Raw genomic sequence first — 15890 nt, 5'->3', positions numbered from 1 at the left:
AGTAATATGAGATGAAGTTAATCAGGTAAACCTGAACTAACGGAGATGGAGAATCCCAGTTTACATCTGCTTTGGGTGTATTTAAAAAAAAAGTTAGTTTCTTTCTTCCTATTCTTAGGCTTTCCTGAAAACATGCAGAAGTCTCTCTCAACCCCATCATGTATGGTCCTGTGCAGGCATGCATTTCATGCTAAGTAATTCATATCTCAGCAGATCACTGTCCACTGACCGCTCTCTATAAACTGGCTGTCATGACCAAAAGACATGAAATCACAAACTCTTATAAAAATGAATTGTTAAAATGAAGTTTGTTGGACTGAAACATAACCATCACTGACCAAAACATGCCATATCTAAAGGGATTCCAATCACACTTACCAGACATCATCTATCTGGAAAGGTACATCATTGCATTGTGTGATTTTTGCAGATACCTGTTCTGAACAGCTAGTTCTGAACAAAGTGGAACTATTGAAATTAATTATGCCCAAAGTGGAACTAACAGCTGCACATGTGCTTGTTTCAGCCACCAGTCAGATCCATGACTACTCATATATTTTAAGCCATACATAACTAAGCTGTACTACCCTGTCTTAACTTTACTTCACCCAAATTGACTTTATTCTGTTTTGGATTTTTCTATTACTTTATTGACCCTGACTGTTGCACTTCTCAGTTAAATCCAAGTTTAGCTATTCCTTGAGAAATAAAGTGCCCGTAAGTGGTGCAAGTAGGAGGATTCTGAGTTCAGCAGTGGAGGAGCCTCTGCCCTTGACCTTGCCCAACAGGTATGAGATTTTTGCTCCCTGTATGGATGAGGAAGAGGGCTATGGGGAGGATGAGCCCACTGACCACGGCACCATGGTGCAGAAGGGCGTTCAAGAGCAGGGAACAAAAAGACAAGTAGTTGTTATAGAGGACTCTATAATTAGGGGGACAGATAGTATCCTTTGTGAGCCATATCAAGAGTCCTGCATAATGTGTTGCTTCCCAGTGTCAGGGTGCATGACATTTCTGATTGGCTTGAAAGGATATAGGAGAGGGAGGGAGAAGATCCAATTGTTGTGGTCCATGTTGGCACTAACAAATTTGGAAAGGCTAGGAAGGACCTGTTTGGGGATTATCAAGCATGAGGAAGGAAATTGAAGAACAGGTCCTTGAGGGCCATAATCTCTGGATTACTACCTGAGCCACATGCTAATTTGCATAGGGCTAAGAAAATTAGGAAAATAATCATGTGGCTAAGAGATTGGTGTGGAAAAGAAGGGTTCCATTTCAAGGGACATTGGCATCATGTTTTGGAACCAAAGGGATCTGCACCAATGGGACGGTCTCCACCTGAATCGATCTGGAACCAGTGTTCTGGTGAAAAGGATAAATAGGGTGGTCACTAGGACTTTAAACTTCTGAGTCAACGGGAAGGGAAAGGGAAAGCAACAGGGAGTATGGAGTCAGGTAGAAAGATAAGCAGCAGGTTAGCATGTGTGCAGGGTTTCAGTTTGAGGCAGAGTAGGAATGAAGCAAAAAGGAAGGATAACTTAGGACATATTCGTGGAGATATTGGAAATCACGAGGATAAGAAAATTAGCATTAAGGCGCTTTACCTGAATGCTTGTAGTATTCATAACAGAAGTAGATGATTTAACGGCACAAATCATCGTGAATGATTCTGATGTGGTAGGCATCACAGAGACGTGGTTGCAGGGGGTTCAGGACTGGCAGTTAAACATCCAAGGATTTACAACTTATTGAAAAGACAGGGAGGTGGGCAGAGGGGGCTGGGTTGTATTTTAGTTAAAAATGAAAGTAAATCTATGGCACTAATGGCATAGAGTCAGATGATATGGAGTCTGTGTGGGTGGAGTTGAGGAACCACAAAGGCAAAAAAACCATAATGGGAATTATGTACAGACCACCTAGCAGTGGTCAGGACCAGATGTGCAAGATGTACCAGGAAATAGATAGGGCATGTCAAAAAGGTAAGGTCACAGTGATCATGGGGGATTTCAATATACAAGTGGACTGGGTGAATAATGTTGTAGGTGGATCCAAAAAAACTCAATTCATGGAATACTTTTAGGATAGCTTTTTGGAACAGCTTGTGATGGAGCCCACAAGAGAACATGCTATTCTGGACTTAGTGCTATGTAATGAGCCAGACTTTATAAAAGATCTTGAAGTAGGGGAACACTTAGGAGGTAGCGATCATAATATGGTAGAGTTCAGTCTGCAGTTTGAAAGAGCAAAGGCAAAATCGGATATAATGGTGTTACAGTTAAGTAAAGGTAATGACAGTGGCATGAAAGAGGAACCGATGAAAATCAACTGGAGGCAGAGCCTAGTTGGGAAGACAGTAAAGCACTAATGCCAGGACTTTCTGGGTATAATTGAGGACACAGTACAGAGATTCATCCCAAAGAAAAGAAAGATTATCCATGGAGGGATTAGACAGCCATGGTTGACAAAGAAGTCAGGAAGTGTACTATAGATAAAGAGAGAATCTATAAATTGGCCAAGAGCACTGGGAAATCAGAAGATTGGGAAGATTACAAAAATAAACAGAGGATAACAATGAGAGGAATAAGGAAGGAGAGTATCAAATATAAAGGTATGCTTGCCAGTAATATTAGAAATGATAGTAAAAGATTATTTCAATACGTAAGAAACAAACAAGAGGCAAACGTAGACTTTGAGCCATTTCAACTTGATACAGGAAGACTAGTGCTGGGAGATAAGGAAATGGCTGAAGAACTTAATAAGTACTTTGTGTCAGTCTTCACAGTGGAAGACATGAGTAATATCCCAACAATTAAGGAGAGTCAGGCGGCAGAGTTAAGTATGGTAGCCATTACAAAAGAGAAAGTGCTAGAAAAGTATTAATAAATATTAATAAATCTCCTGGCCCCGATGGGCTACATTCCAGAGTTCTGAGGGAGGTGGCTGACAAAATAGCGGAGGCATTGGTTGTAAAAGTCACTGGAGTCAGGGAAAATCTCAAATGATTGGAAAATTGCTGCTATAATTCCCTTGTTCAAGAAACGATCAAGACAAAAGATGGAAAATTATAGGCCGATTAGCCTAACCTCTGTTGTTAGTAAAATTCTAGAATCCATCGTTAAGGATGACGTTTCTAAATTCTTGGATGTGCAGGGTTGGATTAGAACAAGTCAGCATGGATTTATTAAGGGGAGGCCGTGCCTGACAAACATGTTAGAATTCTTGTTAGAGGTAACAAGTAAGTTATACCAGGGAGGGATGTTATCTACCTAGACTTCCAAACGGCCTTTGACAAGCTGCCTCACGGGAGGCTGCTGAACAAGGTGAGGGCCCATGATGTTCAAGGTGAGCTACTGGGATGGATTGAAGACTGGCTGTCTGACAGAAGACAAACAGTTGGGGTAAAAGGTTCTTTCTCAGAATGGCAGCCAGTGACAAGTGGTATCCTGCAAGGTTCAGTGTTGGGGCCACTGCTGTTCACTTTCTTTCTCAATAACTGGATGAGGGGACTGGGGGCACTCTGGTGAAGTTTATTAATTATGTGAAGTTAGGTGGGCAGGCAGGTAGTACTGAGGAGGTGGGGAGAACACACCAGATGGCCTCCTTCTTTAGAGACCGCAATTTCCCTTCCCATGTGGTTAAAGCTGCCCTCCAACGCATCTCGTCCACATCCCGCACCTCTGCCCTCAGACTCCACCCCTCCAACCGTAACAAGGACAGAATGCCCCTGGTGCTCACCTTCCACCCTACTAACTTCGCATAAACCAAATCATCCGCCGACATTTCCGCCACCTCCAAAAAGACCCCACCACCAGGGATATATTTCCCTCCCCACCCCTTTCCACCTTCGGCAAAGACCGTTCCCTCTGTGACTACCTGGTCAGGTGCCCCACTACAACCCACCCTCCCATCCTGGCACCTTCCCCTGCCACCGCAGGAACTGCAAAACCTGCATCCACACCTCCTCCCTTAGCTCCATCCAAGACCCTAAAGAAGCCTTCCACATCCATCAGAGTTTTACCTGCAAATCCACTAATATCATTTATTGTATCCATTGCTCCCGATGCGGTCTCCTCTACATTGGGGAGACTGGGCGCGTCCTAGCAGAGCGCTTTAGGGAACATCTCCGGGACACCCACACCAATCAACCACACTGCCCTGTGGCCCAACATTTCAACTCCCCCTCCCACTCTGCCGAGGACATGGAGGTCCTGGGCCTCCTTCACCGCCGCTCCCTCACCACCAAATGCCTGGAGGAAGAACGCCTCATCTTCTACCTTGGAACACTTCATCCCCAGGGCAGCAATGTGGACTTCAACAGTTTCCTCATTTCCCCTTCCCCCACCTCACCCTAGTTCCAAACTTCCAGCTCAGCACTGTCCCCATGACTTGTCCTACCTGCCTATCTTCTTTTCCACCTATCCACTCCACCCTTCTCCCTGACCTATCACCTTCATCCCCTCCCCCACTCACCTATTGTACTCTATGCCACTTTCTCCCCACTCACACCCTCCTCTAGCTTATCCCTCCACGCTTCAGGCTCTCTGCCTTTATTCCTAATGAAGGGCTTTTGCCCAAAACGTCGATTTTGCTGCTCCAGAGATGCTGCCTGAACTGCTGTGCTCTTCCAGCACCACTGATCCAAAATCTAGTTTCCAGCATCTGCAGTCATTCTTTTTACCTAGCAGAAAGATTTAGACAGTTTAGAAGCGTGGTCCAGGAAATGGCTGATGAAATTCAATGTGAGCAAATGTGAGGTCTTGCACTTTGGAAAAAAGAATACAACCATGGTCTATTTTCTAAATGGTGAGAAAGTTCTTAAAGCCAAAGTACAAAGGCATCTGGAAGTGCTAATCCAGGATTCTCTAAAGGTTAGAGTCTGTGGTTAAGAAAGTAAATGTAATGTTGTCATTCATCTCAAGAAGGTAGGAATAGAAAAGCAGTGAAGTGCCTCTGAGACTTTATAAAGCTCTAGTTCGGCCCCATGTAGAACACTGTCCAGTTTTGGGCCCCACACCTCAGAAGGACATACTGACACTGGAGCGTGTCTAGCAGAGATTCACATGTATGATCCCTGGAATGGTAGCAGGTCAGGCAGCATCCAAGGAACAGGAGATTCGACATTTTGGGCATAAGCCCTTCTTCAGGCCATTTTCTGAAGAAGGGCTTATGCCCGAAACGTCGAATTTCCTGTTCCTTGGATGCTGCCTGACCTCCTGCGCTTTTCCAGCAACACATTTTCAGCTCTGATCTCCAGCATCTGCAGACCTCACTTTCTCCCCTGGAATGGTAGGCCTAACATGTGATAATCAGCTGAGGATCCTGGGATTGTATTCATTAGAGTTTAGAAGATTGAGTGGAGATCTAATAAAAACTTACAAGATAATGCATGGCTTAGAAAGGGTGGACACTGGGAAGTTGTTTCCGTTAGGTGGAGAGCCTAGGACCCGTGGGCACAGCCTGAGAATTAGAGGGGGTCATTTAGAATGGAAATGTGGAGCCATTTCTTCAACCAGAGAGTGGTGGGCCTATGAATTTCAATGCCACGGAGCAGAGTGAAGACCAGAACGTTAAATGTCTTCAAGGCAGAGACTGATAAATTCTTGATCTCACTAGGAATTAAGGGCTACAGGGAGAGTGTGGGTAAGTGGACTTGAAATGCCCGTCAAGCATCATTAAATAGTGGAGTGGACTTGATGGGCTGAATGGCCTTACTTCCACTCCTATGTTTGATGGTCTTATGATCCAATGCCTTTTAAAATTACATTAATTTAAAGACAGTCTCTAGCAGAAGTTTCCTACCAATCAACAAACTTACTAAAAAAGAGTAGCAGAAATAGACACGTCACCCCTCCTTTCACCAACTTCCTCCCTCAGTACGCTTCTTGCATCAAACCTGAAAGCATCTCTTTCCCTCCCTGCACCAAATTCCTACTGTGGATCAAGCTCCCAGATATGGTCTCTGTCTGACTCAGACATTGCCTCTCTCACCCTGACCCTAGTCCTTATTGACCATGAGCTTTAAAAATCCCTTTCTTGTGATTAATCACTTTCTACTCCTTTAAAAATGAATTACTTTCTCGCTTAGCTTCTATTACAGAAATCAATCAGGCTCGCAATTTCAGATAATTGGTAAATAACTGTCACAATCAGCAGCTGTCTGTTTAAGTCAGATATTTTAAGTTACTTAAAGGTTGTTAGTTCTCGGTCAGACTCAGACTTTTAGTGTGAAATTAAACTGAAAGAGATTTAAAGTTGAATTCCCACTTTGAACCAAATTCCCAGATATACTCATTTGGTCTTTGTCTCAAACTCTCCACAACATTGACCACGCAAGCTTATTCTTCACCAGGTGTATGGAAAACATGTTGAAAACAGGTTGAAAACATTTGCGAAACCATTTGGCAAGGTCATGTTATATAGAACCAGCTATAGATAAGGTAGAGCCTAAAAGGACTTTACTCTTATGTGTCCTGAGCAGGACACTCCTTCACAAATGCAGTGAGTTTTCAGGACAAACGATATCACGTATACATCACTCAACTCTGACACAAGTCCAGCAAGTTTTTTTAGCTTCCTGAGACAGCTGAACTGTAGGCTAACTGACATGAATTTAAGACCCAACATTAAGCATTATGTTCACTTTAAAGCTATAATCACATTGGTTAAGGATGATTATATGTGTCCCTTTGTTGGGTTTAAAGATGTATATGTACAGGATAGCCTATAGGCTTCAAAAGATTGTCAGACAATAGCATTGCATTGAAAATTGGACAGTCACTTAGAATCCCACAATACAAACAGAACAGCTAGGTGTGCTGTCAAGATGCACAATATACATAATTTTCTGAGCGTGACAAATCCAAGAAAAGTACCTCTGTCTATGGCCATCTTTGATCGCATAAAGTCCTTTGACTGTCAACGTTGAGGGATAGTGGAATATACTACTCAAATTCAGTGATGCAGCAACTCAATACCATTCTCTGCCTGATTCATGATGAATTGCAAGCTGTGATCCCCATCACCAGATCCATCACAGACTCACGATGAGTGTAAACTGTGGTCACGCATTTCTCAAACGTTCTTCTCCATGTTCTTGCCTCAACATTCCACCCATCACCATGAAACTCTCCAGCATAATGGAGCTAACCTACAGAATGAGTGTAAAATTGTTCAATCATCACCTTCAAGCCAAAACCAAGACCACTCCTACTTCTGTCATAAAGCTGCAGTATACAGACACCTGCATGTGTACTCCTTCAGAGCGTGAGCTACAAACCATCTTTGACACGTTCACTGAGGCATATGAGACACTGGGCCTCAGACTAAACATCCAGAAAATAAAAAAAACCTCTGAAAATGCTAGAGAAACTCAGCAGGTCTGGCAGTATCTGTGGAGAGAAAACAATGCTAATGTTTCAAGTCTTAGTTATCGTCATAGTCATAGAGATGCACATCACAGAAACAGACCCTTCGGTCCAACTGGACCATGCTGACCAGTTATCCCAACCTAATGCAGTTCCACTTGCCAGCTCCTGGCCCAAATCCCTCCAAACCCTTCCTATTCATGTACCCATCCAGATGCCTTTAAATGTTACAATTTTAGAACTTCCTCTGGTAGCTCATTCCATACATGTACCACCCTCTGCGTGAAAAAGTTGCCCCTTAGGTCTCTTTTATATCTTTCCCCTCACACCGTAAACCTATGCCCTCTAGTTCTGTACTCCCCCATCTCAGGGAAAAGACCTTGTCTATCTACCCTAACTGTGCCATTCATGATTTTATAAACCTCTATAAGGTCATTCCTGAGCTTCTTCAGAACTAGAAGCAAAACTAGAAATAGTGGTACCTAAGCTGATGACACAGGCATGGGCAGGTGGGTAGCAAGAGTGAGAGCCAGAGAGAGAGAGAGAAGTGGATTGTTGATCATCAGTCAGGGAATAAGAGAAGCTAGATAGGTAATAACATCCTCCATGAGTAGCTGAGAATGGGTTGGCTCTGTTGAAAGCAATGCATTTTGTGACAGGAGCTGGTATGGTGGGGGCAGGTAATAGATAAGGAAAAAGGTGTTCATGCTCTGAAATTGTTAAACTTGATATTGAGTTCTGATGGCTGTTAGGTGCCCAAGCAGAAGATGAGTTGTTGTTCCTTCAGCTTGCTCTGAGCCTTGCTGGAGTACTGCAAAAGGTCTGAAGCACAAATATTGGCATGGCAACATGGGCAGTGTGTTGAAATACCAGGCATTTTTACAGACAGAATATAGTTTTCCTGCAAAAGTAGTCACCCAGGCTGCATTTTGTCTCCCCAGTATATAGGAGAAAATATTGTGATCAACGTATACAGTCGACTAGTCTAGAAGTGCAAGTAAAGCATTGCTTCACTTGAAAGGTATGTCTGGGGCCTTGGATGGTGAAAACAGAAGTTGCCTACCAGCTTGCTCCTTCCAACAACATTACCCCAGACCATCAAACCCCACTGCAAGACCCTGGCAACTTAGATTATTTCAAATACCTTAGGGTCTCCTCTTAGCTTGACTCCAATGCATCAGTGCAGCCTTCAGATGACTGAAGAAGAGAGTGTTTGAAATCCAAGCCATCAAACCAGCACCAAGCTCATTGTCTACAAAACCGCTCTAGTCCCCATTCCTCTATATGCATCGAAAACATATACCATGTACAGCAAATCCCTGGTGAGTTAATCTAGCATTGCCTTTGCAAATCCATTGGCAGGATGGGTATACTAATGTGAGCAGCCTCTCTCAGTTCAACATTCCCCAGCACTGCCAGGCACTGGTCATCCACATTGTTTGTATGCCCCCCACAAGACTCCCTAAACACATGTTGTACTCCATGCTACAGACAGCAGAGTAAACATTACAAGGTCATCCTTAAAGCCGCCCTAAACAAATGCAACATCCCCACTGACATGTGGGAATAGCTTGCCCTAGAACACACAAACTGGAGAAGCATCTGCGAAGACTGTTTGAGCATCACCAAAATGCAGCAAGTGGAGGCCAAGTGCAAGCAGCAGAAAGAGCACATAGAATCCAGAGTGCCCCACCCACCCGTTTCCTCAAACATCACCTGTGGCAGTCTCTGCAGCTCCAGAATTGAACAATGCATCTGCCACAGAACACTGACCTCCCTCGAGTGCAAGTAAGGCCATGAGGGACTGCCAAAGGTGGACATGATGTCAAGGATTTGCCATGTATAGTGGACGCTGGTTTGTGCTAGGATTGTGGTACTATGCAGTGAAAAGTGTTGCCTTACATGCTTTACAGACAAATCATACTATATAACTACATCAGGGTAACAGAGCAGAGTGTAGGATACAGTGTTACAGCTGCTGAGAAGGTGCAGAGAGATCAACGTTAACATTTAAGAGGTCCATTCAGAAGTCTGATAACAGTAGGGAAGAAGCTGTTCTTGCATCTCTTAGTATGTATATTCAAACTTTTATATCTTCTGCCCAACGGAAGAGGGTGGAAGACAGTATAACCGGGGTGGGAGAGATCCTTGTTATGTTGGTTGTTTTCCCAGTGCAGTGGGAGGAATAGGTGGAATTAATGGATAGGAGGCTGGTTTTTATGATGGACTGGGCTGTGTTCACGACTCTCTTGTAGTCTTGGGAAGAGCAGTTGCCATGCCACACTGTGATGCATCCAGATAGGATGCTTTCTATGGCGCATCTATAAAAATATGTAAGAGTTGTTATGGACATGGGGAATTGCCTTAGCCTCCTGAAGAAGTAGAGGTGTTGCCATGGTTTCTTGTCTGTAGTGTCAATGTGGGTGGACCAGAATATTGTTGGTAATTGTCATCCCCAGGAACTTGATGCTCTCAACCATCTCCACCTCAGCACCACACTCCACACCAGTTCCTGAAGTCAATGACCATCTCCTTTGTTTTGCTGATGTTGATGGCAAGCGCGCAGAAATTGAAACAACTCGCAAAGACAAGTGCCTTGCTTTTAGAGAATGTGTAACCAAAGACATTTATTACATGTTTTGTCAGTTGGACTCAGAGTGTGGTGTACTTGCACTTACTGGAAGCTACATGCTTTAAGACAGGGCCCTGTTCTTTAGAGACGAAGGGGACTTTTAAATTCCCTCCTGGGAAGTGAGCTTCAATAACTGGGCCAACATTTTATGCCCATCACCATTTGTCATTAAGAACCTGATGGTGAGCTGACTTCTTGAACTGCTGTATGTACACATGCTGCAAACACACCTCAAAGTACAGCACTGTCAAAGAATCATTTTGAGGTGTGAACGCTATTATTATACTGGACAATTCAACAGTCAATTTAGACATTACAATGAGATAAATGCCCAGGGAAGACCATTGTAGTGCTGACAGTTAAAGGAAGTAAAGTGGTCATGTTTCTTCCTGAACAAGTTGACAGGATCTCAATTTAACATTATTGAAAGGGATTGGGAAATGGATTTGGGCAAAACCTGTATCAACTAGATTTCTAGCCTGCATTACAAACATCCTGTGCTTTGGTTGATGGGAAATATCGTTTCTTCAGTTCACTTTTGTTTTATTTGAAGAAATAGTTTTGGGAATTGTTCAGATGGGGAGGACGGTGTGGAGGAGCATTGCAGAATTTCCCCAGCAGTTTGGTATTGTCCCCTTGAAGTCCTTGTACATCTCCGTGATGCAAATGTATTTCTGACGGATAGCTCATCGGAATCCTGTTCTGGTAGATTTCCAATTTTGAATCAAACGATCTCTAGTCAATTCCTTCCATCTCCCTTAATCGTTTTGTATTTCCTCTTATCCTTCACTGACAGTTTATGAAGTTGTAACTGTAACGGGTGATGTCCGAGGAGCCGGAACCGATGCCAATATCTTTGTCACTCTCTTCGGCGAGTATGGGATAACGCCAAAGGTGCACCTGACCAGCAAGTAAGTGAATTGTGTTTCCAGAGTTCAGGGCTGTGAAAGCAGATTGTTGTGCTATAATTATTCTGTATTAATCATGTCTCTAGTGAGGGGTATAAACAGAGAGGATGGCATTTATTGTACTCGCTGCCACTTCCTGTGCTGATTGCACAACAGTTAACATATTTCATAAGACCAACATTTCCTTTAATATTTAATGGTTGCACATGGATAATCAATGCCTGTTTTATTCTGCCTCATACCCAGGTTAGTTCATGTGAAACGAAGCCTGCATGATATCATCCAGGTTGCTACATGGCTACACACAGCTTAGTTGGAGCATTGCTAACCCAAGGTTTCTACTTGCCATCAGTGATAGTTTCATAGATTCATAGATATGTACAGCACGGAAACAGACCCTTCGGTCCAACTCATCCATGCCGACTGGATGTCTCAACCCAATCTAATCCCACCTGCCAGCATCCGGCTCATATCCCTCCAAACCCTTCCTATTATATACCCATCCAAATGCCTTTCAAATATTGCAATTGTACCAGCCTCCACCCCTTCCTCTGTCAGCTCATTCCATACATGTGCCCCCTGTGCATAAAGATCTGCCCCTCAGGTCTCTTTTATATCTTTCCCCTCTTACCCTAAACCTAGGGGAAAGACTTTGTCTATTTACCTTATCCATGCCCCTCATGAATGTATAAACCTCTATAATGTCACCCCTCAGCCTCTGATGCTCTGGTAAAACAGCTCCAGCCTATAGCTTGAATTCTCCAACCCTAGCAACATCCTTGTAAGTCTTTTCTGAACCCTTCAAGTTTCACAACCTCCTTCCAGAAGAAATGAGACCAGAATTGCACACAATATTCCAAAAGTGGCCTAACCAACATCCTGTACAGCTGCAACATGACCTCCCAACTCCTAAACTCAATGCTCTGACCAATAAAGGAAAGCATACCAAGTGCCTTCGTCACTATCCTATCTACCTGCGACTCCACTTTCAAGGAGCTATGAACCTGTACTCCAAGGTCTCTTTGTTCAGCAACACTCCCCAGGACCTTGCCATTCAATCATAACATCTTAAATAAAGCTACAGCATTGTAGTGCACTGGATTCAGGTTCCAGTCTCTGAGGAGACATGGGTTTAAATCCCATTACTGCCTAGAACTGTGTAAATATTTCTAATCAAACTGTTCAGAACTGTTATTTCGCACCTCTGGAGCAGATGGTATATGAACCCAGCCTCCTGGCTCAGAGGTAGTGGCAATACCACTGCACCAAAGAGAGCAGTATTCTTTATCAGAGGCCTGTTAACTCCTTCAGGTGAGCAAGTTCTCTTTTAATCAGAGAGCCGTTGTGAGAGTGGTCCCACCTGCCTCAGAAAGGGTGGATTAAACCATTGAAATTGCATCTTCCTCAAAGTTTCATATCCTTTTCTATTTGGTGTATTCATTTAATGTACCAGGGAGAAAATGGAAAAGAAAATCCCACTCTTGGAAAGGAATGGTGATGTCTAAATGGCAGCTAATTGCATGAAGTCAAAATCTTAGCTAATATGACAACGTATTGTGTCAGCAGCCAATTTATGTTAAGATTTAATCATTACCCCTCAACTCAGGCTGATTTACTTGCTGAAGTTATTGCACTGATTTGGAGGTTTAGGAGTTAAACACTCGGCTCCATATTGACAGATGTGATGAAAAGATGACTGAAGACTGCATATGATAGTTAAGAGCACAATTGTCATTCCAGCTGAATTGAAATAACTTTTTTTGAAACAAAAACAAACAAGTTTGCCAATATATAGACAACCATCACGCACTTAATGGCTGAATTGAAATGACTGTAATGGAGAAAAACTGCATGCAAATCAATTGTTCAGCATCCCCATCCAAAGCTATCGCTCCTAATCTTGCAACCTTTAGAATAGATAAGAGCTATAATTATTCTAAATAGTAGCCTTACTGTTTGACTTTATTCTTTCTAGTGATATGGGTATGTATCCATCTGCAATATTACTTTGGCAGCCCAGATATATTTACAAAAGAACTCAACTTGGAATGTGGAGCACCTTGTCACTGAGAATTTCTTTGGGCAATTTTTGTGATTAGTTGCCGTTACTTTTAAAGAATATCTGTACCACGCTACCACACCAAGCCAGGCCTGGGGTTGAGTCCTCCTGGGCCAGGATTTGGTCCCCCTCAGGATTACATGCCCCCTCCTCTGGCCTTCAGTTCGGATCAGATCTCCTGTAGCCTGCACTCTGAAGCAGGCTCGTCAATCAGTTTGACCTCCAGGCCAGTAACCCATGAGGATCAGACAGCAGATGCTGTGGAATTAAACATTTTCAAGTTCCACCTCCTAGATCCTAAGAGAACAGTTAACTATCCAAGCACCCTTTCTAGTTTCCCCATCAAATATTTTGCAGAATACCCAAAGGGATTTTGTTTAAGACTGAGAAAGAAGTTTCTATTGTTTGTGTAGCTGACATGGTGCGGCTGCACCTTGGAAATAATTTTTAAAACTGCAGGACCTGCCATCACATTAAGAAGTAACTGCCCTGGGAGAAAAATATACAGTTCAGGCCCATGTTTTTGAGCGTTCTGATGTCTTCACATAAAACACATACGGAAGTCAATACATAAATTTTATTATGTTTTTAAGAAGTTTGTATTTCTTTGATTTATCTATCATTTTTATTATCTGAGTTGATTCATTAAAATTTAATGTGCTGACAAAAATATACAGTCAGTATTCTGTGTTAGCATCTTTTGAATGTTTCAGTTTGGTTATGATTGTAAAATTTGACATTTTCTGACAAGACCTGCCAATGGCAAAATTTTATCTACAGTTTTGCATTGTGAAATGACATAGGGCTTCATATTAAAAAGACTGCATGAGATTATGGTGTATACTACACGTGTATTTAATGATTCATTTCACGCAGCATACCAGTTCATGGTATTAATTGACATAATGGGAATATTTACTTAATAATTTATCAATGACAGTGCAGAAAAATGGTGCCATGAAGAATTAAGTATTCTTACACAAGAAGTATTGCTTCTACTGACTTCTTATATCAGCTGTAAGTAGCTTCTAGACATGAGTTGAAAATGAGACAAATGAAAAAAAATTAGCACAAACGTATGAAATTATAAGAGAAAAATGTTTCTCATCTAATGATTGAAAGCATTTAATACAAGAGTATAATTTAGTCATTATAGATCAAAATTGACTTTGAGTGCAGGCAAGTGATTAAGTATGTACCATATTTGTTATTAAAATAAATAAAACCATTATTCCCCTGTTGTAATACTGACCTTAACCTAAATGTATTTATCCATTTCTACAGCACAGAGAAGAGGTATCCACTGACACTTTAGGTTCACATTCAGCAAACAAAGGAGAAAGATACTAAGTTTGACTGCTTAGATGTGTTTGTGTTGGCTTTCAAGAAAATACATGAAATTTTAGACCTGTTTTGCTATGTTTTGTCTTTTGAAGTAATGCAAGACTGTAAATAGCTGCAGCACTCATCCTGCTCAATATGCCCTTGCGCTCATTCACATCATGGGTAGCATTTAACGAAGGTGAAAGTATCTTTGTCTGCAGGAGTCAGCAGGAGCCTGTATCATGTCTTACAGGGAAGGCCAAATGCATTAAGTACTACTTAGGCATTAACTGGATAATGGTGAACATTCTATTTGATCTAGGGCCCTATGAGTGGAAGTTCCACCCACTGCCACTCAGAGATCTGGCTCTATTGAACAACAACACTACAGAAAAGGTGATGCATCCTGGCAGCACAACATCTACCCATTGCCCAAGATGGTCTCAGGATCTCAGGCCACAATGGACTAAGGACAGGAGTGGGTTCTTGGGGTGGTTGGCATGGCCAAAGAGGTGAGAGGGATCAGCAGCAACAGCAAGGAAATGGCTCCCATCAAGTCTTCCCCATCTCAAGGAACAACAATCCTTTGAACGAAGGATGAGTCAACAGCAACACGGTTTGGTTTGTCATGATCCTTGCACGATAGGTTCCTTCAACCATTGTCAGGGCATTCAAGCCTTCGGGAGGTTGGTCAGCAAATCATGTCTGGTTTGCTGGTGACCTCCTCCGGTAGGGTTAGTCTGTGCCCAATGTCGGGGCATAAGCTAGGTCTCAACTCATCGATGAGCTTGTCTATTTGTGGTATATTACTCCTTTAGTTTACCGAAATTGTCTGTTAAAAATTATGGAAGTGCTGAGAGGGTCTTGAGGACAGTTTTTATTGGGGATAATTGCATAATTATCCAAAGAAGAATGAGTCAGGCTTGAATCATTCCCCTGGAACAATGCATCCTCCTGTAACTACATCTTTGCTGGTTGGAAGAGCTTTTGTACATTTTTCTCCTTTAGTTTCCTCTTTCTAATCTTTGGTGTTTTCATGCTAGCTGTAGCACATGTTACCAGTCACTTTTAAAAGTGGCTATTATACATGCGTAAGCTGAAGCAATGACTGGCATAAGGTTCATTGTCATAAAATGATGAACATCATTGTGCAGTTTCTGTTGTCACCCCACATCTACATGGGTTCAATTTCCAGCAAGGGGTCACTTGATCAGAACCACTCTTTGATGCTGGGTGTTACGTTTACATTTGACAAACCATAGCAAAAAGGATGGAATATCATGTATCTTCAGATGTAACAAGATCATGTACTAATCCAATGTCCGGTTGGTTCTTTGAGATGTAAGAAAACACATGAGATTCTAGACCTTCTTATCATGAGCTATTAAGCAATCAATGGCTTCTTCAATTAACCAGTGATGCCATTCTGTTTATTAATATTTTGTTCTTTTTAATCGAGCTGTAATTACTTTGTTGTGACATTCTCAGTACAATGTACCGGAGAGTGTTCGTACCACGATATATTGTGGTAGTGTACAGCAGTAACTAATCATAGCACAGAATTATTTTTCCAAATGCATTGGGCCACTGCCTCCAACCTCCGT

At 42.4% G+C, this 15890-nt stretch overlaps 1 protein-coding gene across 1 annotated transcript in view; it reads left to right on the top strand.

Annotated features, from left to right (window-relative positions):
• Positions 1-15890, top strand: part of LOC132818151 (lipoxygenase homology domain-containing protein 1-like) — a 216951-nt gene that overhangs the window by 79291 nt on the left and 121770 nt on the right. Inside the window, exons 11-12 of the mRNA XM_060828922.1 lie at positions 10337-10345; positions 10793-10907. Coding sequence (XP_060684905.1) covers positions 10337-10345; positions 10793-10907 — 124 coding nt within the window. The remainder of the gene's footprint in view (positions 1-10336; positions 10346-10792; positions 10908-15890) is intronic.

The sequence above is a fragment of the Hemiscyllium ocellatum genome, chromosome 1 (assembly GCF_020745735.1).
Source record: "Hemiscyllium ocellatum isolate sHemOce1 chromosome 1, sHemOce1.pat.X.cur, whole genome shotgun sequence".
Classification (NCBI taxonomy): Eukaryota; Metazoa; Chordata; class Chondrichthyes; order Orectolobiformes; family Hemiscylliidae; genus Hemiscyllium; species Hemiscyllium ocellatum.
This window is presented reverse-complemented; position numbering and strand designations above follow the sequence as displayed.